At 43.4% G+C, this 27,485-nt stretch overlaps 2 protein-coding genes across 2 annotated transcripts in view; one reads left to right on the top strand and one right to left on the bottom strand.

The window, feature by feature from the left end:
* LOC311262936 (trace amine-associated receptor 13c-like) overlaps positions 1–24,369 on the bottom strand; it is a gene marked incomplete at both ends in the record, with an annotated part of 207,116 nt that extends 182,747 nt beyond the window's left edge. Inside the window, one exon of the mRNA XM_084362686.1 lies at positions 24,197–24,369. Within this exon, the coding sequence (XP_084218812.1) occupies positions 24,197–24,369 (173 nt within the window). The remainder of the gene's footprint in view (positions 1–24,196) is intronic.
* On the top strand, positions 3,346–9,790 carry LOC311262850 (trace amine-associated receptor 4-like; the record flags this gene model as incomplete). Its single annotated transcript, XM_084362599.1, has 3 exons — positions 3,346–3,349; positions 8,801–8,879; positions 8,989–9,790. 3 exons carry the CDS (start codon positions 3,346–3,348, stop codon positions 9,788–9,790), a joined length of 885 nt encoding a protein of 294 aa, XP_084218725.1.
* Positions 24,370–27,485: the final 3,116 nt, after the last annotated feature.

Consider the following 27,485-nt stretch of genomic DNA (forward strand, 5'->3'; position numbering starts at 1 on the left):
CATTTACCCCAATGTTAATCTGGAGGAGGATTTTCGAGGATTTTCCAAACTGCCCCTGTTTTTAACTCGCTCCTATGACCACATTTCTGAAGCTAGGACCACAAAAAATAATGGCTGTGTTCTTTAAGGCCTTCCTGGCTTGATGGTGAAGAAATTTTTCCAATATCATGTTTGGTTTTGAAGATATAGCACTAGTTTGAGGTCTAGATTTGGGGCAAAAGTCACTCTCAAATCAGCTGTCCCAGGTGGTTGCTAGGGGTTAACGACAACCATCACCGCGGCAACCAAGCTGAACTGGGCCTGCAGAGACACACACACAGAGAGAGAGACAGATAGACAGACAGACAGACAGACACACACAGAGACAGACACACACACACAGACAGACAGACAGACAGACAGACACACACAGACACACACAGACACACACACACACACACACAGACATACAGATAGACAGACAGACAGACAGACACACACAGACACACACAGACACACACACACACAGACAGACATACAGATACACAGACACACGACAGACAGACAGACACACACACACACACACACACACAGACACACACAGAGAGACACACACACACTCCTTATGGGGACATTTTCAAATTTCATCCTGCTACTGCTTGTGTGTGTGTGTCTGTCTGTCTGTCTACCTGTCTCTCTCTGTGTGTGCGTGTGCATCTGTGTGTCTGTATATCTGTATGTCTGTGTGTGTGTGTGTGTCTCTATCTGTCTGTCTGTCTCTCCCATAAGCCGCAGTGTTAACTTTGAGCCTAAATTTCTGGAGTGGAGCAGACAGTACCTGTTTTGTCTCTCGCTCTGGCTCCCTCATTTTTCACTCTACAGTAATAAAAAAGACATCACATGGTTCAGCAATGTCTCCTGTTACTCACTGTATACATATTTTGGCAATAACCATTAGACTTTTTTCTCAAACTGCAGGAGTTTGGGAGGTGTTTTCCCATTCATCCTTATGGGGACATTTTCAAATTTCATCCTGCTACTGCTTAATCATACGTTCAGCTACAGAAACCGTTCAACTATCAAAATGTTCGGCTTTTTGAGCTCTTTCAGCCTAAACTACTTAAAAGGTAGATCTGAAAGTTCTCAACGTACGTGGGGTGCGAATTTGCACGGAGCACAGCCCACTCTCGCGATTTCCCAACGGGAAATTGTCTAGTGTTTGTATTACTACACCCCCTTGCCTGATTTCGGCACTTAACTCGTCCCTCACCGTTGAGCGCACACACACAAAAAATATATCAAAACGTGCGGCTCGCTCTGACTCGGTATGCTATCATTCAGTTTTCCAGAATATTAATTTTTCGCGTCGTAAGACGCGAAAAACTGTTTCCCATCAGAATGAATGGGATGAGGTCAAAAGAACTCGCAAATCTGCCTCTTTTTCAAACATCTCCTGCTCTGGCCTACTTTCACCTAGAAACACCATTCAAACTTTAAAATGTAGGCACGGGTCTTGTCTATTTGAGTTGCATTTGAACTTTTTTTCTACGATGTTTCGTTTTTGAACCCTGACCCTCTAATGATGGTGAGTGATTTTGGAAAAACTCAGGACTTTATAATGGGTGTGTATTGCGTGAGCTAGAATGCAGAACATCACTGAGTCTCCCCCACACACACAGAGAGAGAGACAGAGAGAGAGACACACAGACAGACACACAGACAGACACACACGGACACACACACACAGAGACAGACAGATAGACAGAGACACACACACACACACGCACACACAGACAGACACACACACTCCTTATGGGGACATTTTCAAATTTCATCCTGCGACTGCTTCATCATACGTTCAGCTACAGAAACCGTTCAACTATCAAAATGTTCGGCTTTTTAAGCTCTTTCAACCTAGATGTAATATAATGTAAATATGAAAGTTCTCAACGTACGTGGGGTGCGAATTTGCACAGAGCACAGCCCACTCTCGCGATTTCCCAACGGGAAATTGTCTAGTGTTTGTATTACTACACCCCCTTGCCTGATTTCGGCACTTAACTCGTCCCTCACCGTTGAGCGCACACACACAAAAAATATATCAAAACGTGCGGCTCGCTCTGACTCGGTATGCTATCATTCAGTTTTCCAGAATATTAATTTTTCGCGTCGTAAGACGCGAAAAACTGTTTCCCATCAGAATGAATGGGATGAGGTCAAAAGAACTCGCAAATCTGCCTCTTTTTCAAACATCTCCTGCTCGGGCCTACTTTGACCTAGAAACACCATTCAAACTTTAAAACGTCGGCACGGGTCTTGTCTATCTGAGTTGTATTTGAAGTTTTTTCGCACGATGTTTCGTTTTTGAACTCTGACCCTTGAAAGATGGCGAGTGATTTTGGAAAAATTCAGGACTTTATAATGGGTGTGTATTGCGGAATGTTCGTGCAGAGCCAACTGCCAGAGTGGGGGGAGACTCAGAAAAACTCTCACAACTTTTCTCTTTCTCTGACGACCACAGCCACAAATTACACAGTAGAAGAGTGATTTTTTCACCAAGTTGTAGCCACACTTGTCCTCTTTCTCCCAATGTGTCCACTTTATTGGTAGGATTTACGGTTTTTGATTTATCTGCCTCCAACCGACAAGAGTAGCTCTCAACTGCTCCATTTACCCCAATGTTAATCTGGAGGAGGATTTTCAAGGATTTTCCAAACTGCCCCTGTTTTTAACTCGCTTCTATTACCACATTTCAGAAGCTAGGACCACAAAAAATAATGGCTGTGTTCTTTAAGGCCTTCCTGGCTTGATGGTGAAGAAAATTTTCCAATATCATGTTTGGTTTTGAAGATATAGCACTAGTTTGAGGTCTACATTTGGGGCAAAAGTCACTCTCAAATCAGCTGTCCCAGGTGGTTGCTAGGGGTTAACGACAACCATCACCGCGGCAACCAAGCCGAACTGGGCCTGCAGATGCTAGTATTACTACACCCCTTTGCCATATTTCGGCACTTAACTCGTCCCTCACCGTTGAGCGCACGCAAACAAAAAATATATCAAAACGTGCGGCTCGCTCTGACTCGGTATGCTATCATTCAGTTTTCCAGAATATTAATTTTTCGCGTCGTAAGACGCGAAAAACTGTTTCCCATAAGAATGAATGGGACGAGGTCAAAAGTCTGCGTCTTTTTCAAACATCTCCTGCTCTGGCCTACTTTCACCTAGAAACACCATTCAAACTTTAAAATGTAGGCACGGGTCTTGTCTATTTGAGTTGTATTTGAACTTTTTTCCTACGATGTTTCGTTTTTGAACCCTGACCCTCTAACGATCGTGAGTGATTTTGGAAAAACTCAGGACTTTATAATGGGTGTGTATTGCGTGAGCACATCAGAGTCTCCCCCACAAACACAGAGAGAGAGACAGAGAGAGAGACACACAGACAGACACAGACAGACACACACGGACACACACACACAGAGACAGACAGATAGACAGAGACAGACACACACACACACACACACACACGCACACACAGACACACAGACACACACAGAGACAGACAGACACACACACTCCTTATGGGGACATTTTCAAATTTCATCCTGCTACTGCTTCGGCATACGTTCAGCTACAGAAACCGTTCAACTATCAAAATGTTCGGCTTTTTGAGCTCTTTCAGCCTAAACTACTTAAAAGGTAGATCTTAAAGTTCTCAACGTACGTGGGGTGCGAATTTGCACAGAGCACAGCCCACTCTCGCGATTTCCCAACGGGAAATTGTCTAGTGTTTGTATTACTACACCCCCTTGCCTGATTTCGGCACTTAACTCGTCCCTCACCGTTGAGCGCACACACACAAAAAATATATCAAAACGTGCGGCTCGCTCTGACTCGGTATGCTATTATTCAGTTTTCCAGAATATTAATTTTTCGCGTCGTAAGACGCGAAAAACTGTTTCCCATCAGAATGAATGGGATGAGGTCAAAAGAACTCGCAAATCTGCCTCTTTTTCAAACATCTCCTGCTCTGGCCTACTTCCACCTAGAAACACCATTCAAACTTTAAAATGTAGGCACGGGTCTTGTCTATTTGAGTTGCATTTGAACTTTTTTTCTACGATGTTTCGTTTTTGAACCCTGACCCTCTAATGATGGTGAGTGATTTTGGAAAAACTCAGGACTTTATAATGGGTGTGTATTGCGTGAGCTAGAATGCAGAACATCACTGAGTCTCCCCCCCACACACAGAGAGAGAGACACACAGACTATCAGACAGACACACACGGACACACACACAGAGACAGACAGATAGACAGGGACGCACACACACACACACAGACAGACAGATAGACAGAGACACACACACATAAACACACGCACACACAGACAGACACACACACTCCTTATGGGGACATTTTCAAATTTCATCCTGCTACTGCTTTTGCATACGTTCAGCTACAGAAACCGTTCGGTCTGTCTGTCTGTCTATCTGTCTCTCTCTGTGTGTGCGTGTGCATCTGTATGTCTGTATATCTGTATGTCTGTGTGTGTGTGTGTGTGTGTGTGTGTGTCTCTGTCTGTCTGTCTGTCTCTCCCATAAGCCGCAGTGTTAACTTTGAGCCTAAATTTCTGGAGTGGAGCAGAGAGTACCTGTTTTGTCTCTCGCTCTGGCTCCCTCATTTTTCACTCTACAGTAATAAAAAAGACATCACATGGTTCAGCAATGTCTCCTGTTACTCACTGTATACATATTTTGGCAATAACCATTAGACTTTTTTCTCAAACTGCAGGAGTTTGGGAGGTGTTTTCCCATTCATCCTTATGGGGACATTTTCAAATTTCATCCTGCTACTGCTTCAGCATAGATTCAGCTACAGAAACCGTTCAACTATCAAAATGTTCGGCTTTTTGAGCTCTTTCAGCCTAAACTACTTAAAAGGTAGATCTAAAAGTTCTCAGCGTACGTGGGGTGCGAATTTGCACAGAGCACAGCCCACTCTCGCGATTTCCCAACGGGAAATTGTCTAGTGTTTGTATTACTACACCCCCTTGCCATATTTCGGCACTTAACTCGTCCCGCACCGTTGAGCGCACGCAAACAAAAAATATATCAAAACGTGCGGCTCGCTCTGACTCGGTATGCTATTATTCAGTTTTCCAGAATATCAATTTTTCGCGTCGTAAGACGCGAAAAACTGTTTCCCATAAGAATGAATGGGACGAGGTCAAAAGTCTGCGTCTTTTTCAAACATCTCCTGCTCTGGCCTACTTTCACCTAGAAACACCATTCAAACTTTAAAATGTAGGCACGGGTCTTGTCTATTTGAGTTGTATTTGAACTTTTTTCCTACGATGTTTCGTTTTTGAACCCTGACCCTCTAACGATCGTGAGTGATTTTGGAAAAACTCAGGACTTTATAATGGGTGTGTATTGCGTGAGCTAGAATGCAGAACATCACTGAGTCTCCCCCACACACACACAGAGAGAGACAGAGAGAGAGACACACAGACAGACACACAGACAGACACACACGGACACACACACACAGAGACAGACAGATAGACAGAGACACACACACACACACGCACACACAGACAGACACACACACTCCTTATGGGGACATTTTCAAATTTCATCCTGCGACTGCTTCATCATACGTTCAGCTACAGAAACCGTTCAACTATCAAAATGTTCGGCTTTTTAAGCTCTTTCAGCCTAGACATAATATAATGTAAATATGAAAGTTCTCAACGTACGTGGGGTGCGAATTTGCACAGAGCACAGCCCACTCTCGCGATTTCCCAACGGGAAATTGTCTAGTGTTTGTATTACTACACCCCCTTGCCATATTTCGGTACTTAACTCGTCCCGCACCGTTGAGCGCACACAAACAAAAAATATATCAAAACGTGCGCCTCGGTCGGACTCGGTATGCTATTATTCAGTTTTCCAGAATATTAATTTTTCGCGTCGTGAGACGCGAAAAACTGTTTCCCATCAGAATGAATGGGACGAGGTCAAAAGAACTTGCAAATCTGCCTCTTTTTCAAACATCTCCTGCTCTGGCCTACTTCCACCTAGAAACACCATTCAAACTTTAAAATGTAGGCACGGGTCTTGTCTATTTGAGTTGTATTTGAACTTTTTTCCTACGATGTTTCGTTTTTGAACCCTGACCCTCTAACGATCATGAGTGATTTTGGAAAAACTCAGGACTTTATAATGGGTGTGTATTGCGTGAGCTAGAATGCAGAACATCACTGAGTCTCCCCCACACACACAGAGAGAGAGAGACACACAGACAGACACACAGACAGACACACACGGACACACACACACAGAGACAGACAGATAGACAGAGACACACACACACACACGCACACACAGACAGACACACACACTCCTTATGGGGACATTTTCAAATTTCATCCTGCGACTGCTTCAGCATAAGTTCAGCTACAGAAACCGTTCAACTATCAAAATGTTCGGCTTTTTGAGCTCTTTCAGCCTAAACTACTTAAAAGGTAGATCTAAAAGTTCTCAACGTACGTGGGGTGCGAATTTGCACAGAGCACAGCCCACTCTCGCGATTTCCCAACGGGAAATTGTCTAGTTATTCTTCTTCCGCCCTTTTTTTGGTTCGTAACTTGCCCCGCAGCTTTGAGCGCACACAAACAAAAAATATATCAAAACGTGCGCCTCGATCGGACTCGCACTGCTATTATTTATTTCTACAGAATATTAATTTTTCGCGTCGTAAGACGCGAAAAACTGCGAAAAATTTCCCATAAGAATGAATGGGACGAGGAAAAAAAAAATCGCAAATCTTCGACGTTTTTCAAACATCTCCTGCTCGGGCCTACTTTGACCTAGAAACACCATTCAAACTTTAAAACGTAGACACAGGTCTTGTCTATTTAAGTTGTATTTGAAGTTTTTTCGCACGATGTTTCGTTTTTGAACTCTGACCCTTGAAAGATGGTGAGTGATTTTGGAAAAATTCAGGACTTTATAATGGGTGTGTATTGCGGAATGTTCGTGCAGAGCCAACTGCCAGAGTGGGGGGAGAGTCAGAAAAACTCTCACAACTTTTCTCTTTCTCTGACGACCACAGCCACAAATTACACAGTAGAAGAGTGATTTTTTCACCAAGTTGTAGCCACACTTGTCTTCTTTCTCCCAATGTGTCCACTTTATTGGTAGGATTTACGGTTTTTGATTTATCTGCCTCCAACCGACAAGAGTAGCTCTCAACTGCTCCATTTACCCCAATGTTAATCTGGAGGAGGATTTTCGAGGATTTTCCAAACTGCCCCTGTTTTTAACTCGCTCCTATTACCACATTTCAGAAGCTAGGACCACCAAAAATAATGGCTGTGTTCTTTAAGGCCTTCCTGGCTTGATGGTGAAGAAAATTTTCCAATATCATGTTTGGTTTTGAAGATATAGCACTAGTTTGAGGTCTAGATTTGGGGCAAAAGTCACTCTCAAATCAGCTGTCCCAGGTGGTTGCTAGGGGTTAACGACAACCATCACCGCGGCAACCAAGCCGAACTGGGCCTGCAGATGTTGGTATTACTACACCCCTTTGCCATATTTCGGCACTTAACTCGTCCCACACCGTTGAGCGCACGCACACAAAAAATATATCAAAACGTGCGCCTCGGTCTGACTCGGTATGCTATTATTCAGTTTTCCAGAATATTAATTTTTCGCGTCGTAAGACGCGAAAAACTGTTTCCCATAAGAATGAATGGGACGAGGTCAAAAGTCTGCGTCTTTTTCAAACATCTCCTGCTCTGGCCTACTTTCACCTAGAAACACCATTCAAACTTTAAAATGTAGGCACGGGTCTTGTCTATTTGAGTTGTATTTGAACTTTTTTCCTACGATGTTTCGTTTTTGAACCCTGACCCTCTAACGATCGTGAGTGATTTTGGAAAAACTCAGGACTTTATAATGGGTGTGTATTGCGTGAGCTAGAATGCAGAACATCACTGACTCTCCCCCACACACACAGAGAGAGAGACAGAGAGAGAGACACACAGACAGACACACACGGACACACACACAGAGACAGACAGATAGACAGAGACACACACACATAAACACACACACACACAGACAGACACACACACTCCTTATGGGGACATTTTCAAATTTCATCCTGCTACTGCTTTTGCATATGTTCAGCTACAGAAACCGTTCGGTCTGTCTGTCTGTGTGTGTGTGTGTGTGTATGTCGTCTGTGTGTGTGTCTGTCTGTCTGTCTGTCTATCTGTCTCTCTCTGTGTGTGCGTGTGCATCTGTGTGTCTGTATATCTGTATGTCTGTGTGTGTGTGTGTGTCTCTGTCTGTCTGTCTGTCTGTCTGTCTGTCTCCCCCATAAGCCGCAGTGTTAACTTTGAGCCTAAATTTCTGGAGTGGAGCAGAGAGTACCTGTTTTGTCTCTCGCTCTGGCTCCCTCATTTTTCACTCTACAGTAATAAAAAAGACATCACATGGTTCAGCAATGTCTCCTGTTACTCACTGTATACATATTTTGGCAATAACCATTAGACTTTTTTCTCAAACTGCAGGAGTTTGGGAGGTGTTTTCCCATTCATCCTTATGGGGACATTTTCAAATTTCATCCTGCTACTGCTTCAGCATACGTTCAGCTACAGAAACAGTTCAACTATCAAAATGTTCGGCTTTTTGAGCTCTTTCAGCCTAGATATAATATAATGTAAATATGAAAGTTCTCAACGTACGTGGGATGCGAATTTGCACAGAGCACAGCCCACTCTCGCGATTTCCCAACGGGAAATTGTCTAGTTTATATTCTACTATACTCCATCTCTCTTCTCACTGCAGCTCTCAACCTGCTGGTCATCATCTCCATCTCCCATTTCAGGTACATCTCCCATTTCAGGTACATAACCTTCACAGGATATTAAGTATAATATTCATAAAATTATAATATTGGTGATGTTGTTCATAATGATGAAATTCTCTCACTGCAGGCAACTCCACACTCCCACCAACCTCCTCCTCCTCTCTTTGGCTGTCTCAGATTTTCTTGTAGGCTTTCTGCTGATGCCGGTTGAAATACTCCTGAGAGAGACCTGCTGGATGCTGGGTGATCTCATGTGTGTGCTGTATTTTCTGTTACCGGTCATCATAGTCACTGCATCTGTAGGAAACATGGTACTCATATCTGTTGACCGCTATGTGGCAATTTGTGATCCTCTGCATTACACAGTCAAAGCCACTCAAAGACTTGCAGCAGTATGTGTTTTATTGTGTTGGACTTGTTCTGTTGTCTACAGCATTTTCCTTTTCTATGATAACCTGAAGCAGCCAGGCAGGTATAATTCCTGCAATGGGGATTGTGTGGTCAACATCACAGGAGTTGTTGATCTTGTTGTCAACTTCATTATTCCCATTACTGTCATCATAGTTCTGTATATGAGAGTATTTGTGGTGGCTGTGTCTCAGGCTCGTGCCATGCGATCCCAAATTGCAATTGTCTCACTGAAGACTGGTCATGTCAAGAAATCTGAGATAAAAGCAGCCAGGACACTTGGTATCCTTGTAGTTGTGTTTGTGATCTGTTACTCTCCATATTACTGTGTGTCCCTCGCAGGCTATGAAATCATGGTTGGTTCTAAAACTGAGGTCTTCATGATGTTTCTGATGTATATTAACTCCTGTCTAAACCCTGTAATCTATGCTCTTCTCTACCCTTGGTTTACAAAAGCTGTCAGGCTCATTGTTACATTGCAGATCCTACAGTCTGACTCCCATATGGCCAACATCCTGTAAAGAGACACTATGAGATAAGTGACAGTGCAGTTGTTGTTATGTTGTATGTTTATCTTTATTCATACACATATCAAGGTCCATTTATTTATCAATTTACAATACCAGCGTTGCAAAACAAAACTGAGTTTGAGTCCATTTATCCTACATCACAGAAACAAGAAAAACAATATGAATCTATAATTTCACTTGTAGTTCTTTGTTTTTTATTTTGTGTTTTTGGAAACTGAAAACAATTCATGATCCAAAGGATGAGCACATGTTGACGTCCATGATGTATAATGAATGCTTTTTCATCAGAGATGATACCAGAAATACAGGACTTTCTCTCTTTTCCTGAACATAAGAAAACAGGACATACTACCTTTCAAAAAGCATATTAAGTTTGAGAGGAAGTAAGTAAAAAAAAAATATATACTCATTTGTAAAGTTTAATTTTACCTTTAAATGTGATTGAACAATACTTCAATTAAATACATCATCAGAAGATTTCTTTCTACTGTATTTTGCATATTCTGATTTTGTCAAAAACAGATTATTTTCTCATACTTTCTGGCCAGCCACAACATCTGTCAGAATATTTTTTTGATGTAAAATAATCAATTACAATTAGGGGTGCACGATAATTATCGGGCCGATAACAGAAAATTATTACGTCATTCCGATAAGTCCGATATCATGAGGAATAGCCCCGACAACATATATAATTTTGTCAGCACGGCAGTGCCCCGCTCCCACTATGAGACCTGAATGGCCTGCAGTGAATGCTGCGTTTAAGTAACGTTGGCATAATCAGAAAAACTCTTTCTGACTGGGAAAATTCAAGAATACCCCCTCATGTCGGAAAAGAACTCGTTAACTTGGTCATACTTTTGGTAGTTGCTGACTTGAATTGATATCCACAGTATTTTTCCACATGCTACACATAAACAATAGAAACATGAACGTAAAAAGGCCGAAATAACGACTAGCAAACGTGGGAACAGGGAATTTCCGTCACACCATGAATGCAGCACAGCGTGCTTAAAAAACAGACAGCATGGCGTTGATTGTGTGGGACTTTTTCAAAGTTTCTGAAGAAGACAGATCACTTGTTATTTGTAACAAATGTTCCAAGCAAGTTCCATGAGGAGTTAAAAGTAGCACGAGCTTCAATACGTCAAACCTGATAAGTCACCTGAAACATAGCTATAGCTTCGACGGCGTTTTGAAAGCATATGAGGATGCCCGGGCTGCTAAAGACGCTAGCAACTTAACTTAAATTAAAGCCAGCCGCATAAAGCCACCGGGACTTACACACATCGGCAAGGCTTTCGAAAAATCCAAGAAATTTGCCAGAAATGACCCACGGGCTAGGGCTATTGATGACTTAATCTGGGAAATGATTAAGTGGACTCGTGATATCAGCCCAGTCTGACCGCGCAGTGGTTAAATACAGACTTTCAACTATATATTTATTTTTTTGAACTTCTGGAATGCACTTTTTCAGTTTGTAATCCCGATGCATGTATTTGCATCAGTTCAAGGGGCCTTTATTTTTTTTTGAGAGGCTTGCCAATAGTTTTTCATTGGAAAAAATAAATATCTCCATTTAGAGAGTCAAAAGTGTTTTTGGGTTTATTCATAGTATTAATGTCATGATCTTAGGTCATGATCATATATATATGTATATGTGTGTGTGTTGTCAGTTATCGGTATTGGCCTTTAGGAGCTGAAAGTTATCGTTTTTTTAAAAAGTTATCGTGCATCCCTTATTACAATATAGAAATGATTGTACATGAATTATAATATACACACAACTTTATATTAATAAAGGCCTCCTTGTAGAAAGCCCAAGAGTCTGCCCTCCTGGTGTGCTGGGATACTTCAATATTAAATGCAGCATTATTCCTGGAGTGGTTTGCACCCTGGACTACAAACACATGACACAAAATAGCCCACATTCACCATTTCTTCACTGTCTAAATTAAATTATGCTGATTAATGGGCCTATATCCTTTTTCATCCACAACAATGAAATTGTAATACATTTCAATTGTTATTTCAAATAACAATTAATCAGTTATTTGAAAATCCCAAAATTGCTAATTTGACATCATTTTAAAGGGCAATGTCCACCCAACATATAGAGATTTGGCTGTGCTAAGAGGGTTCAGTAAAACTGTAACAAGAAATTAGTCAAAAAATAAAAATATACATCTGAAATTGACAAAACAACACTCCTAACATTAATATTCCACAATAACCTGGACTTCCTGGCACTACCACCATCTCCCTTAGACATGGCACACGCTTTATTGTAGACCGACAACAGTGGCAAACTCATGATGTTTGAGGGGAAGAGGCAAAAAAAAAAAAAAAAAAGATACCCAGCTGTATGTGGGGTGTGCAGAAAGTTGTGATATACTTATAGTGAGGAGAGGGCACTTCACCACGTTTTGCCAACTGGAAAGGCATCCTAGAGGGCACTGTTATAGCTTTTTTATCTCGAACATTGGGGCGATCGACTCCCCTGCAAGTCCAGCAGTGAGTGGGAATGTGCAGGAGACTTGCAATGAGGCTAGAGTTCAGGATCAGAATCTGGCATCTGGCTGGGTGACTAGCAAGTGAGTGGGGGGCAAACCACATTTTCAGTGGGTGGAGCCAGGAAAATATAATGCTGCTGACACAACCACAGGTGACAAGTGCTGCAGCACAGGAACTGAGGAACGCTGCCGCATAGGGAATGTGAAAAGGGGAACACAATGACAGAAGGTTGTTGCAGCTCAGCACCAGCAGTAGATGGCCCAGCATTGGCACTTAAGATTTGTTAAGCTCACAAACTGATCACAAGGAAAGTGACAGGGGAATAGAATGCCACTTAAAGCTATGGTCTACAATTTGAAAGATTGATCATTATTATTAACATAATTTAGATGGTGGTTATGGTCCAATAGTACGACCTACACAATGTGAAGAGCAAAAGGAACCAAATAAATCCATTCTCTCAATTTCTGTCTCTGCATTAGTGTCAACACTTGTTTACTTGTTCGGCAGAGATGTTAGCCTCTATGTTAGCATTGTAAGCTAAAATTGCTATCATGTTTACACCAAATCAGCCTATTTATTTGCTCGTGGCAACTAAATGAAGCAGCAAGTAATGCAAGTAAGATGAATGAATGTACGGATTTATTTCTCCATAACAACCTCTCGCCCGGTCACTACTCAACTGTTTTGCTAACCCTCCTCCCAGTCTTCAACGAAGCCTTTGCTAAATCAATGTGATGGATTATGGATTATGATTATGAATGTGGAAGCGATCGTTATGATTAAAGCTAACGGCAGCATCTGTTAGTCTCTTGGCCCTCAATAACTTTTAGAAGTGGCTAACTTAGCTGTTGTAACTTATTACGTAGCTGTAATGTAACATAGCTATAACATGCTAATGACATACGCTAGCTTGGCTGTGGACATTGTAATGACTTACAAGATTTACCTCAGTTTCAGCGTGCATTGTAATAACTTCACCTGTGAATCCGACATTGTTACTCCGCATTCAAAGCTGGGCTGTATTTGGTTTCTGCCGGCCGGCTTGTTGCTCTTGGTGCTTGTTGCGGGAGTGGGTGTGTCGCGGGAGGCTCAGAGGGCAGAGCGATACGAGCTTGGAGGGGAGGAATTAAGGAGCACAGAGGGGAGGGGTGTGTGTGTGCGTGTGGGGGGGATACTTTTTTCAAATCTTTCTCAGATCGTAGACCAGAGCTTTAAAATAGCCGGCCAAAGGCAGGTCATATGGAAGGTCACCAGTGATTTATGGAGAGCTGGAATGATTGTGATGCTTTAAGGTCTGAACTGAATTCTTGATCTGACAATGTGTGATTTGTGTAGTGTGCAGTGTCCATCATCTGGACTTCTATTTCATGACTGACATAACCATACATGACTGCGAGTGCAACTGCGACACAACACACAACAGAAACCAGTTGAGTTATAGCTTGGTTGTAACATAACATCAGCATATGTGATGATTCGATTTAGTGTAGGTGGGACACAAGTGCTTAGGAGTCAATCTTTAGTTAGTAACTACTGACTTCATCCTTGTTCTACTGTATAAGTGTTTTTAGTAACACAGAAGGTAAAGAAAAAATGGAAAACATCTTTGACTACAGCCCAATCCCAAGACCCTGACACCCCGACCACTTAGCCCCACTCCTCCATTTTGTGCGTTTACATCTAGGGGTAGGGTGTCCTGATTCTTGCTGGGATTTTTGCTGCAGGACGGTACCCCCGTGGGTCTGCAGCTGCACTTTGAGGAATAAAAAACTACACCAGATTTCTCATCAGCATGAGGGTGAGTCGATAATGACTGAATTTCGTTCTAGAGTGAACTAGTCCTTTAAGCTCATTCGAGCTGCAATTTCCAGTGACAGGCCTTTCAGTGGAGCACATGGTAGATAATTTAGGAATTGGAACAAGGTACCTTTTAGTAGTAAGTTTTGGCTGCCCATGCAGGTTGGGATGACAGGATGCCATAGTGATTAGCTTTGGTATTTTATTATTTAAGACTGTGTAAAGTGCTTGCTGAGACATTCAAAATTTAATTATCGTGATTTTCACATTTAGAGCATGATTCAATGAAAGAGTGGCGAGGGAATTTGACAGTCTCAATGTTATAAACTAAGCTATCAGTCTGGTACTCTGCACTATGTCCCTGACTAACCATATTAACTAGGCTAGTAGACTCCATACCAGCACTGACTGTATCACTAGGAGGCTCTCTAGTCACCTGCAACCTGTCGAGTGCTACATCCCTGGTGTCAAACCTGCTTCAAACACCTGTCTATATTGCTGGACAAAACAGCAGCTCTGACTCCAGTAGGATGAAGGCCGTCTGCTCTCAGCAGGTGGGAGCGACCCCAGAAAGGGGGCAGTTATCCATGAACCTGTATCCCTGCTCCCTACAGTGACACGCCAGCCAGCGGTTCATAGCTGTAAGCCTGCTGTACATCTCATCATTACCCCGCTGGGGTAAGTGACCAGAGACAATTAATCAATGCCGACACATAATAATAATAATAATAATAATAATAATACATTTTATTTATAAGCGCTTTTACAGATGCTCAAAGACACTTTACACTTTAAAAAAAAATCATGAAATATACAGTTAAAAACAGTAAGATACAGTAAAAACACAGAGAACAGTATAAAACAAGCACATCAAGATTATAAATTAAAAGCTAATTTAAAAAGGTGCGTTTTGAGCATGGTTTTAAATGTTGGGAGGTGTGTGCAGGTACGGATCGGTATGGGGAGTGAGTTCCAGAGGGAGGGGGCAGCGATGGAGAAGGCTCTGTCTCCCCAGGTTCGGTGCTTGGTCCGTGTAGGTGGAGAGAGGATGTTTCCTTCGGATGAGCGGAGGTCGCGGGAGGGGGTGTGGTTATGAAGTAGGTCTGTGAGGTAAGGGGGGGCTAGGTTATTAAGTGCTTTGTGAGTGAGGAGGATGATTTTGAACTGTATGCGGTGAGTGATGGGCAGCCAGTGTAGGTCACGGAGGACGGGGGTGATGTGGTCTCTGGAGCGGGTATGGGTGAGCAGGCGTGCGGCTGAGTTCTGGATGTATTGCAGTTTCTTGAGAAGTTTAGATGGTGAGCCATGGAGGATGCTGTTACAGTAGTCCAGTCTGGATGTGACAAATGCATGTATGAGGGTTTCTGCAGCAGAGAAGGTGAGTGAGGGGCGGAGACGGGCGATGTTTTTCAGGTGGAAGAAGGCGGTCCTGGTAATATGGTTGATGTGGAGGTCAAACCGTAGTTTACTGTCAAAGATGATTCCTAGGTTGCGGGTGTGTGATGAGGGTGATAGAGTGCAGTTATCGAAGGTGAGGGAGAAGTTGTGACTGGCTTTGGTGCGGGAGGCAGGGTCAATGATGATTATATCCGATTTGTCACTGTTTAGTTGAAGATAGTTTGTTTGCATCCATGATTTAATTTCGGTGAGACAGTTGCTGAGTGTGGAGTGGGTGGTGTTGGTGATGGCTTTGGTGGATATGTACAGTTGGATGTCATCGGCATAACAGTGAAACTGAAGGTCGTGTTGACGGATGATCTGGCCAAGGGGGAGGATGTAGAGAATGAAGAGGAGGGGACCAAGCACCGACCCCTGGGGGACACCTTGTGACAGGGGAGCAGTGGGGGAGGTGCAGTTGTTTATGCTGATGAACTGTTGTCGGTTTGTGAGGTAGGAGCGAAACCAGGAGAGTGCTGTGCCGGTGATGTGGAGAGAGGATTCCAGACGGGAGAGCAGGATGGAGTGGTTTATGGTATCAAATGCAGCTGTGAGGTCGAGGAGGATGAGGATGGTGAGGTGTCCGGAGTCTGATGAGAGGAGGAGGTCATTGGTGACTTTCAGGAGGGCTGTCTCGGTGCTGTGCTTTGAACGGAAACCAGATTGGAAGGATTCAAACAGGTTATTGGAGGTGAGGTGGGTTCTGAGTCGTGACGCGACAGCACGTTCCAGAATTTTTGACAGGAAGGGGAGATTGGAGATGGGGCGGAAGTTATTTGGGTTGTCAGGGTCAAGACCGGGTTTTTTAATGATGGGTGTGATGGCAGCCAGTTTAAGGGTTTGGGGGACAGAACCAGAGGAGAGGGAGGTGTTAATGAGGTCAATGATGAGTGGGGAGATAACTGGGAGGCAGTCCTTGATGAGTTTTGAGGGTATGGGGTCCAGGGCGCAGGTAGAGGTTTTTATTCCGGTCATGATGGTTGTGAGTTGTTCTGGTGATACAGGATAGAAATGGGTCAGGTGCTGGAAAGTGGTGGGCGGGGAATGAAAAATAATCCAGAGGTTTTTGCCAGGTTTCAGTGAGACAGAGAAAATCCAGGTTATTGTCCGTTATAAATTCACTGAGAATAAGGCTTTTGTTGTTGAGGGAGCGGGTGTTGAATATGGCCAGTTTCAGGTGATGTTGGTTTGTGAGAGGGTGTGAGGACCGGGGAAGTGGACGGAGATTGGCTGGATTAACATGTCTCGTACTGAGTGGACAGAGGCGTCTGTGACTGATGATGGTGTGGATATGAATAACAGGTTGTAGTTGTAATGACTGATGTGGCCGAGGAGGGGAGCTAGAGAGCGGGACCGAGTGTAGTGGAGCCAGTGGGGCTTTGGGAGGAGAAGAAGAGTGAGTGGCGGGGGTGTGGCAGGTAAACAGTCATGCGAGTTCACGTGTTCCAGTGTGGACAGCGTGTTGGAGATTAGCTGCTAGCATGTTGCTTCCGTGCCTGTTTGGGTGGAGGCCATCAGTTTTGAAGAGGGTGGAGCGGTTCCAGAAGAGATTAAAATTGTCTATGAACTTGATATTGCGAGTGGTGCAGGTGGACTGTAACCAGGTGTGGAGGCTGAGAATCCTGCTAAAACCTTCCGCTCCGCGGGCCACGGTGGGAGTCGGCCCGGAAATGAAAATGGACTTCCCACAGCTGCTTAGGAAGTTTAAAAGGTCTAAAAAATGTTTTTTTGTCAGTTCAGACTGTCTAAGAGAGGTGTCATTGGACCCAACATGAACGACCACTCGTTTTATGGAGGACGGGAGAGAGCGCAGCAGCGCCGGGAGTTTATTTAAAATGTCTTGAACTGTGGACCCAGGGAAACAGTGCGTGGCAGCGTTAAAAAAGCGGACATTTCTGATTATTGAATCTCCAACTATTAATGTAGTTGGGGAGAAAAGTGGACGAAGGGATGACGACTGCTGGTTCCCATTTCCCGGGAGAGTGGAGACTGAGTCAGCGCTGTGAGAGGAGGACGTGGAATGAGGACGGACCGGGTTGGCAGCGGGGACGGCGGCCGGGACATGAGAGGGATTTCCCGACACCGGCTTCGGGCGAAGGGGGATCCCAGGGCGGCTGGGCGCGGCCGCTTCCAGGAGCTTTTGACGGGGCGAATGAGTGGAGGAAGCCGGCTTTGATAGCGGAGGGGAATGGTCATTTTGAAGTGGGGGAAATGTGTCCTCGTCCAGGATGGAAAACCTATTGGACAATTTGAGGGCCATAGGTGCTGGTGTGCTTTTCTGGAGAGTATTCCATGATTTCCGACGGGATCCGGGAGCGGGAGTGAAGTTGACCAGCGCCTTGGGCTTTGCTCCTAGCCGGGACCAGTGAGCTGCGACCGTGATGGCAGGATTGTTTGGAGACGTGAGTGGGACAGTTGAGTCGAGTTCTCCCGTGGATGTTGAGTTGGCTGCGGGACCCAGAGCGACGACCATCGAGTCCATGATGTGTTCCTCTTCCCTCAGCTGGTACAGCGTGGACATCCTCCCTTCCAGCTCATCGATCCTCTGGCTAAGCCGGTGGCAGCTGTCACAACCAGGCGAAGTAAGTGGAGCCATGTCACGGTGGGGTCGGTGGAGGTTTTCTGGGGAGGAATAAACACACTGTGGCCAGTAATGGAGTCGGAACAGGTGAAGGGTTGTGGTGGTTGTTGTTGTGGTGGTAGTAGGCCGGGGAGGTCAGCAGAGACAGTAGCACAGGGGGAGACTTACACGCGAGGGCTCCACGGAGGGAGCCCACGGTGGAGAGTAGATTCAGTATACACACAGGTCAGAGTTGGTCAGCGAGACTTACCGGCGCAGGCCCAATAAACTGGGCCTGGTGAGTTGGATCGGCCTCCGGTAAGCTGTGTTGGAGGTCTTCCGTGGAGGTTAGCCCAGTGCTAACTGTGGTTACGCGGTGTGGTGCCGGTCGGGTTTACAGGATAAAAATTTTTAAAAATCTGCACATCCGATGGTCCAGTCGATTATGCCGAATTGAAAGACAGACTTTGCAGAGTAGAAATCTGCCGTCAAATGACGTCAAGTTTGGATAAAAACCTGTTTAAAATCGGATTGTAGTAGCTTTTTGGGCAGCGAGTCTACACGCGTCTGTGTGACATCTTTCTAGCAGCCTGAAAAGTCCTGGCTAGGCTATCTTTTGTGATCTCAGACTGCTTCTGTCGAATATCGTTGGCGCCAGCATGAATTACAATGTTGCTATAGCTTGTGGTGCTGTGTGCCTGGGTTGCCTGTTTCTCCCTGCGTGATGCCAGCACACTAAGATTTGCCTCTATGTCGGAAGCTCTGGTCCCAGGTACAGGGGCGCTGCTAGGGATTTTGGGCCCCATGTAAAGAATCTTTACAGGGCCCCCCAAGACAGCGGCGAAATTTTTTGATGCTATTTTACATACAATTATGCATTTTAATGGTATTTTTGACTATATTTGTGAAAGAGGAACAACATGACAGTTGACATGTACAGTAGGGGAAGAACTGAGCACTCTGAATACAAAGGAATTCATTTTGATTCATTTATTTGCTGCAACACTGATTCTTAAATTGGAAATAAACTCTTCCATGAAAAAATAGCAATTATAATCAGTGGAGAGAAAAAAATCTCAGCAAAAACAAAAACACCATCAGAATACAAAATGGCCATATATGATTTCTCATCATTTAAGTAGAACTTAATATATGAAAGAATGGCAAATATATATATAATATAACGTTGCCGACTGAGTCAAGCTTCCTTTTGCAACCTTTCAATCACTGGTCCTTGCTCAACTTTTCTCACCAAAAGCCCAATGCCGAGCCTTCTCACGTGCAAAATCACTTATCAGGTCTTTGAAGTCCAGCTTTCTAGCCAACTGACTCTCAATTGACAGCATGGCAAGACTGCAAAGTCTTTCCTGAGACATTGTGGACCTCAAATAGTTTTTTATCATTTTTAGTTTACTGAACGCTCTCTCACCACCAGCAACAGTAACTGGCAGGGTGCAAAATATGCGCAAGGCGATGCACACTTCTCCAAAGATGCTTTGCAGCTGCAGCTTACAAATTGCATTCAGGAGTTCAAGAGGGGACTGGTTAGGGGGGAAGTTGGAAGCATATACACTGTTTAGGTGTCTTACTTGATTTTCAAAATCAGGAGTAAGATCACTAGAATACTTTGTGATCAGTGGTTGGCACACAGAAGAGATTTTGTCCTCACTAATCTGCCCAACTTTCAGAACAGCAGAAAACTTGTTGACAATATGTGCAGTGCCCTGGAACCTAGTGTCCAAGTCACTGATGATACTGTCCATGGCAGTATAAAACACAGTGTTCCGAAACACTGTTTCTGAACTCTCCTGAGTTGTCTCCTCTTCAGAGGTTTCATCATGGAATCTCCGTCTTTTCTTCTGGCGGCTGGACTCCTTGCTTAACTGAGGTGTAACATTAATTTCCCCAGCTATCAACTTTGCCTCAGCTAGGAGAGAGTCCCATGCATCTCTTAGAGACTGCATCTCTTCTGTCAAGTCTCTGATATCGGCTGCTTCTATGTCAAGTGATATTTTTCCTGACCTGGAGAATAACATTCCTGTTGTCAATACTTTGCAGTACCTTCAGCCAGACAGTGAGAAGAACAACAGCATCAAATGACATAAAGTATTTCCTCAAACCATTAGCTTCTGATCTTGCTTCACTGGTGAGACTGCATGTCATAACTATGCTATCAAGGGATTTGAGGACAGACGGTAGGTGCTTTGCCACAGGTTTAACAGCCTCAATCCTTGCACTCCAGCGGGTATCAAATAGGCAATGCAATGAGCAACCTGTTTGCTCTTTATAGATGGCCCAACGCTCTGGGCTGCCACTTACAAATGTGTACAGGCGATTTATGCAGCCGAAAAATGTGGATACCTCTGGGCTTGACTGTGCAGCATGCACACCAACAAGATTTAATGTGTGGGAGGCACATGGTGAATAAGTAGCCAGCTTGTTTTTCTTCAGTATTTGAGCTTGGACTCCCTTTATTTTCCCTGACATGTTAGCCCCGTTGTCATATCCCTGCCCTCTGCAATCACCAATGTCTATCCCATGGTCACAAAGAACTGCATGAATCATCTCTGCTATCTCACTCCCTGTCTTTTTGTGAAAATCCCTGAATTCAAGGAACCTCTCCGTAATTTCCCACTCATCTTTTTCTTTGTCATATTTAACATACCGTAGTAGCACCACATTTTGCTCCATATGGGAAATGTCTGGTGTGGCATCACAGATGACAGCATAATATATGGCATCCTCCCGTTCCTGCAGAATTATTTTCAGAACTCGTCGACCACATAAGTTGATAAACTCATTCTGACTGTCAGAGCTAAGATAATGTGTTAGCCTGGTTCCTTTTCCTTCTTTTTGTTTTTGTTTGTTGTCCCTGATTTTTTGAAAGTGCTCTTTCAGCAGAGGATCATAATGTGACAAGAGCTCTAGTGTGCCTAGGAAATTGCCATTATGAATGTCATCTAGGTCTTTGGTTTTGCCCCTGAAAGGCAGGTTTCTTGAGGCCAAGTGTAGGGTTACGTCTAAGAGTCTCTCCAAGATGGCCCTGTTTTTCTCTATTTCTGTTTGCAACTCCTTATTTAACAGAGAATCCACACCTCTATCTTTCATTACAGATCCTTGCAGATTTTTCCATCTTAAGTAGCAATCTCTATGTGCCTCACTCCTCTCATGGACTGGGAATTTATTGTACATTCGACGCCACTTCCCATCACACATTTTATACCCATTTTGACTGGTCAGTGCACTAGTGGAAGGCTTTTTCTGAACATGGGAGAAAAGCACACATGGTATGCAATAAAGTGAATTATTACTTTGACTAAAAGTCAGCCAGTCTCTGTTTACCTTTTCTGTTTTATTTGCTGCCTTTGTATAATTCAGGTAGTCAAGGAATTGCTTCCCCTTTGAATCACATGGCATTTCTACTTCTTTCTCTCTCATGGCCAATTTCCTTACTATCTTCTCCCTATCCTGATCAGTTAAAGCTGCTGGCCAGAAACCAGGGTCATCAGTCAAATGATCTTCTTCCCTTTCAAAGACCTGAACATCAGCTTGTTGTTCTTCCTGCCTCTCTGTTGTCTTTCTGACTCTTTCTGTATTCAGTCCATCCTCCTCTGAATTCCTTTCAACATCTTCGCCCTCACTCTCTGTTGCCTGTGTTTCTGCACTCTCACTTTCATCTGTACCCTCTTCCAACTCTTCCTCCACTTCCTCCACATTCCTCCCTGACAAACCAGAAGAGGGTCCTGGACCTGGCTCTGTAGGGTGTACATGACATATATTAATTATATAGTATTTCCTATAATATAACTATTTGTAATAGCATAGTCACCAACATGTAAACTTCTCTGTTTGGACTGAGAGCAGTCACCCCAGTCTGCTGCACACACCACAGATGTTCTCCTCTGTTCTTACTGCACGTCTTCTATTTAATTTTTTAAAAGGGTTTATGCTTTTTAAACCATTAAAATTGTTCAAAATGACTTTTATTTAATTCATTTTAATTAATCTTTCCCATAACAGATTCACCTTTGTATTGTTTTGAGACTGTAGTAAAATATATTATTATTATTATTATTATTATTATTATTATTATTATTATTATTATTTCAACACACACAGCTGCTCACCTCCTTCCTCATGTGGGGGCACTGGGGCTGGTTCAGGGGCAGGGGGAGTTGGGGGCTGACAGACAGCTGCTGCTGTTGCTGCAGCTGCTGGTGCACTTGACTCTGTTCAGAATGAGGCATCATTTTGACAGAGGGGAGATCAACTATTATTGAATAAGAACAGCTTGATAAAGGGGGGGCCTGCAGGCGTTGATGTTTCCAAAACAAACAAAGTTATTGTTACCAGGACATGGAAAATAAAACATTTGTGATTATATGTTAGTTAATAACTTAGTGTCATTATTTTTTATGTATTATAATTTCATCATCATTAGGGGCCTCTCTGGGCCCCCCTCAATCATGGGCCCCTAGAATCCGTCTCCTTTACCCCCCCTTTTCGGTGCCCCTGCCCAGGTACACAGTAAACAGTGGCTGACGATGCTAACTTAACGTTGCAGGTAATGGAGTCTCCTATCAAAGAAATCGAAGAATAAACAGCTAAGAAAGATAGAGAAGGATAGAGACACAGTAAACAACAGCTTTCGATCTCATGGAAGTCCCGGTGTGCGTCACAGGAAGCATCACAGGAAGCGTCGGAAAACTATTCCCAGATCTGAGATTACACTGTACATCTTCAAATACATTTCTGGTTTTTTATTGATTGTACAGTATCATAACTAAGGTAAATAAGACATGCAGCATTGCTTTGTGTTTTTAAGGTAAAAAGCTAACTAACTGCTAACTTTAGCCTTATATTTAGTGAACAGATGCTGTATGAGAGGTATTGATACTTTTCATCAGCTAGAAATCAATTCAGTCCTTGTGGGTTACAAAAATCAGTACAAGACTCTACAGATTGGTGGGACTGTGAATATTTGCTGTCACCTTACAGGTTATGATATCAATGTATCTGTAAATCTGTAAAGTACTAACCTGGTCTGACTTTGAGGTTCTTTAAATTGTTGACTCAACATTAAAATATTCAAAAACATGTTATTCCTTCAGCCACTTCTCAGTGTCTCTTACAGTATACTGATCTTACAGGAGTCAGGCTTCAGTATTTGAAGTGTAAAAATGAGTCTAACAGATTTTCTAAACCATGGATAGAAAAAGGTGTAGATCAGAGGATTTAAACAGGAGTTAAAATAGAACAGACATATTACAAAGGCAGCTGATGAAGCATTGAGCATGGTGTCCTGTCCTGTTAGTGTGACACAAAAATATGGGCAGAGGCATAATAGAAACACGACAATAACAACACCAAGGGTCCCGGCTGCTTTCAACTCAGATTTCTTAGCATTTACTTTCACCGAACATTGAATAGTGACAGCTGCAATATGAGACCGCATGGCACGAGCCTGAGACACAGCCACCACAAATACTCTCATGTACAGAACTACAATGACGGTGACAGGACCAATAAAGGTCAAAAAGAGATCAACAAGTCCTGCAACATGACCAATGACAATCACACATTGTCCAATACAGGAGTTATACCTGCCTGGTTGTTTCAGGTTAGCTTTCATCATAAGGCTGTTGTATAGCACAGAACAGACCCAACAAAGGCAGGTACAGAGTGCAACTCCTCTCACAGTGATTTTAGTGGAGTAATGCAGAGGGTCACAAATAGCAACATAGCGGTCAACAGATATGAGTACCATGGTTCCTACTGAAGCAGATGTAATAATGTAGTCCAAAACATTATACAGAGTACACATGAGGTCACCAAGGAACCAGCAGCCATCTATGAGCATTATTTGAAAGAACATGAAGAGGCCCACAAAGAAATCTGATACAGCCAGAGAGAGGAGGAGGAGGTTGGTGGGGGTGTGGAGCTGCCTGGAGAGGAAGACCAGAAATATTTATCAATATTTATAGCATCAGTTATTCAGATAACAGCAGATAGAGCATAGGCTGAAAGTGCACAAAAAAGATAAGCTTTTTGCTATGTAACAGTTTCATAAATTAATGAATCATTACTTGAAGTGTGAGATGGAGATGATGACCAGCAGGTTAAGAGCTGCAGTGAGCAGAGAGATGAAGGACAGCAGAATGTAAATCAGCATGGTCTCAAAGTGAGGACGTATTGGCTTCCTGCAGGAGCTGTTGAGGAGTTGTGGAAAGCAGAGGTCAGTTCCCTCCAAGGTCTCCATCACCAGAGAGAGGAGAACCTGCTGAGCTCTGGCAGTGTTTGACCAAAGTTTACACAAGATATAACCTAATTAGCTCTATTGCCCCTCCTCCAAGATTCTGCCTTATTTGGAAACTGATGTCCCTCCACCTTTGCTCTGTTTAGTATCTTCATTAGACCCTCTTATTAAGGTTACAAGATCGATGGACAAATAGATGTCCAAAAAGTACATTTAGAGCTCCAGTTAAGCAAGATATGTGACATTACAGTAGGTACTACTTCAAAGTAGGGCCCAACCGATATGGATTTTTTGGGGCCGATGCCGATACCGATTATTAGGGGGGAAAAAATCTGATAACCGATTAATCGGCCGTTTTTTTTTTTTTATATAAAGTTTTAAAATTTTATTAATTTAAGTAATATATCTACATATTTACTCGTTTTTTTTAACAAATGGTTGCTTTTGAGCCTTTCAGACACTTCTACAAAGAATTAAAGGCAGAAAAATAATTTCAAATCCTTTTTATTGCTGAGTCAAGCAGCATATTAACATGACAACCATCCAACATTAGGCCTACAACAAGGCACCATTAGCTACTGCTCTTCACGCCGACAGGAAGACCGACTGATCATCTCAGTAATATACCACAGATTTATCATGAATCAAACTCGGACCAGAAAAGCGTTTTCAACTACTCCATCCCCCTCCCCCCCTCCCTCCCCCCGCCGGTCGGTGCCTCCCCGTCTTAACTCACGTTACTCATTTTGCTCTGGTCTTATCTGGAGACATGCAGCTGCCTCAGTGAGAGAAGTAGCTAGTCGATGACGTAATGTGTACTGTTATGTTTATTCTACCGTTACTGGCACGGCTAATATGTGTAGCAAGGCTAATAGCAGATGGCTAATTCTAACTTTAGCTTGCATATTACATAGTGCTTAAACGTTAACTCGGCGTGATCGAGACCAACACAGCGGGGAATATCGTGAAGTGGGTTGAATTGAAACTTGTTGACTTATTGTTTATTTCACAAACTTGTTTATTTACCGTTGAGGCGGACCACTCTCCTCCGTGCGTCCCTGCCGCTGCCTGCTCCAGCGGAGTTTGTCATGAGGTCGGTGCGCCCTCTACAGGACAAATAGCCTAATGTCGGGGGATCTTTTCAAATGGGGGAACATTTTCAAAGTAAAACCAAGTCTTATTCCCTGCATTTTATTTCTGAAAATATCGGCGACAATCGGCGAGTTTTGGCCGATTACCGATTAGTCTCAAACGGGCTATATTCGGCCGATTTAATCGGCTCGTCGATAAATCGGCCGTGCCCTACTTCAAAGTGGCCATTTCACTCACGGGGAGCGAGATTCACGCAACGCGTGAAATGTAAGTGACAACTGTAGCCACTAGGTGGAAGCATAGTACTGAATTGCAGCTCAAACGATTTTGGGACAATTCCACATTTGAGCAGTTGAGCAGCTACCGCAGAGCGGGATTGCGCTCCTTGGTATGGCCTCGTGTTGAGATATGCGGAGCTGCTCGGCTGGACTGTCATTTATTTTGTTTGTTTCGTTGTTTTGTTTGTTTGTTTGTTTTCGCCACTCTCCCACCTATTGGTAAGGTTAACAGTCGGCTTTTTTGCTCCAAGTGTGCTCGCCTGCCTTTAAATTGAGGGGCTTAGAGGTTTTTTTGCTGTGGACACGGGCAGGAGTTATATTCGAGTCTGTGCAGTGGATTGTGGTTGCTCTACAAGAGGTGCTGTGTTATGAGAACTGCCAGGTGTGTGTGTGTGTGTGTGTAACACCACAAGTCACTGTTTAATTTTTCCCCTCTCTCACTCGCAGTAAGCCCGAGGGAGCCAGGCCGGCTGTAATCCAGTTTATAGAGGAGATGTTTTAATCATTGTTGCAACCACCACCATTATTTACGTGTGCCAATAAATAACTTTTGTATAAATAAAGAAACAAGTGTTTTAAAACTTTATACTGGAGTTCTGGCTCTTTTCTTGAACCAGGGTAACATTTGTTTACTGGTAAAATTGCCGACCTGAATTATTGTCCGCCCCCGTGAGCCTATATCACGGCCTGACTGGATGTTGCTTAAATATAAGAATAGCCTATAATAAAATCTGATACCCTAAAGACATCTGAGGTTGTGATTTTGCTCGCTCGCTGCAGCCACGGCTAAGCGGAGGCAGAAACAATTACGCACAGCCTACAGAAGTTTCAACGTCCATACAAGCATTTAAGAAATGATTCTTATCAGTTCCATAATTCAGAGAGGATTTTTACTCAATGAAAAAATGTATAAAGATCAGTTTTTAGGTTGAAGACACGACAGCAGCACGTACAGTGAGTCCAATATGTATTTATGATAATATGTATTCAAACATGGAGAGACAGAATATCAAAAAAAAAATCCAGAAAATGAACCTAAGGAATATATATTAATTGATTTGTATTTCATTGAGGGAAATAAGTATTTGATCCCTTAGTATTCATTAGGAGTTCTGGCTTTTACAGACCAGGTAGACACTCCCAATCGACTTGTTACCTGAACTGAAGCCACCTGTTCTCACTAATCACCCGTGTGAAAAACACCTGTTCACAGAATCAGACAATCAGACAGATTCCAAACTGTTCACCATGGGGAAGACCAAAGAGCTGTCTCAGGACCTCAGAGTCAGGATTGTTGATCTCCACAAAGCTGGAATGGGGTACAAAAAGATTAGCAAGGTGTTGGATTTGAAGGTAACAACCATTGGTGCAATTGTAAGAAAATTTAAAAAGCATAACATGATCATCAACAGACCTCGGTCCGGTGCTCCTAAGAAGATTCCACCTCGTGGGGTAGCAATGATTCTGAGAACGGTCAAAAATCATCCTGCAACCACTCGGCAGGAGTTGGCAAATGACCTGAAGGCAGCTGGGACCACAGTTTGCAAGGAAACAATAGGCAACACTTTGCGCAGCAATGGGTTAACATCCCGCAGTGCCCGAAAGGTACCCCTTCTCAAGAAGGCACATGTGGACGCGCGCCTTAAGTACGCCAATGATCACCTGAAAGATGAACCAAGTTATTGGGAGAAAGTTATGTGGTCGGACGAGACCAAAATTGAGCTTTTTGGCCTCAATTCTACCCGTCAT

Source organism: Pagrus pagrus (genome assembly GCF_965226575.1).
Source record: "Pagrus pagrus genome assembly, chromosome: 9".
In the NCBI taxonomy this organism is placed as follows: Eukaryota; Metazoa; Chordata; class Actinopteri; order Spariformes; family Sparidae; genus Pagrus; species Pagrus pagrus.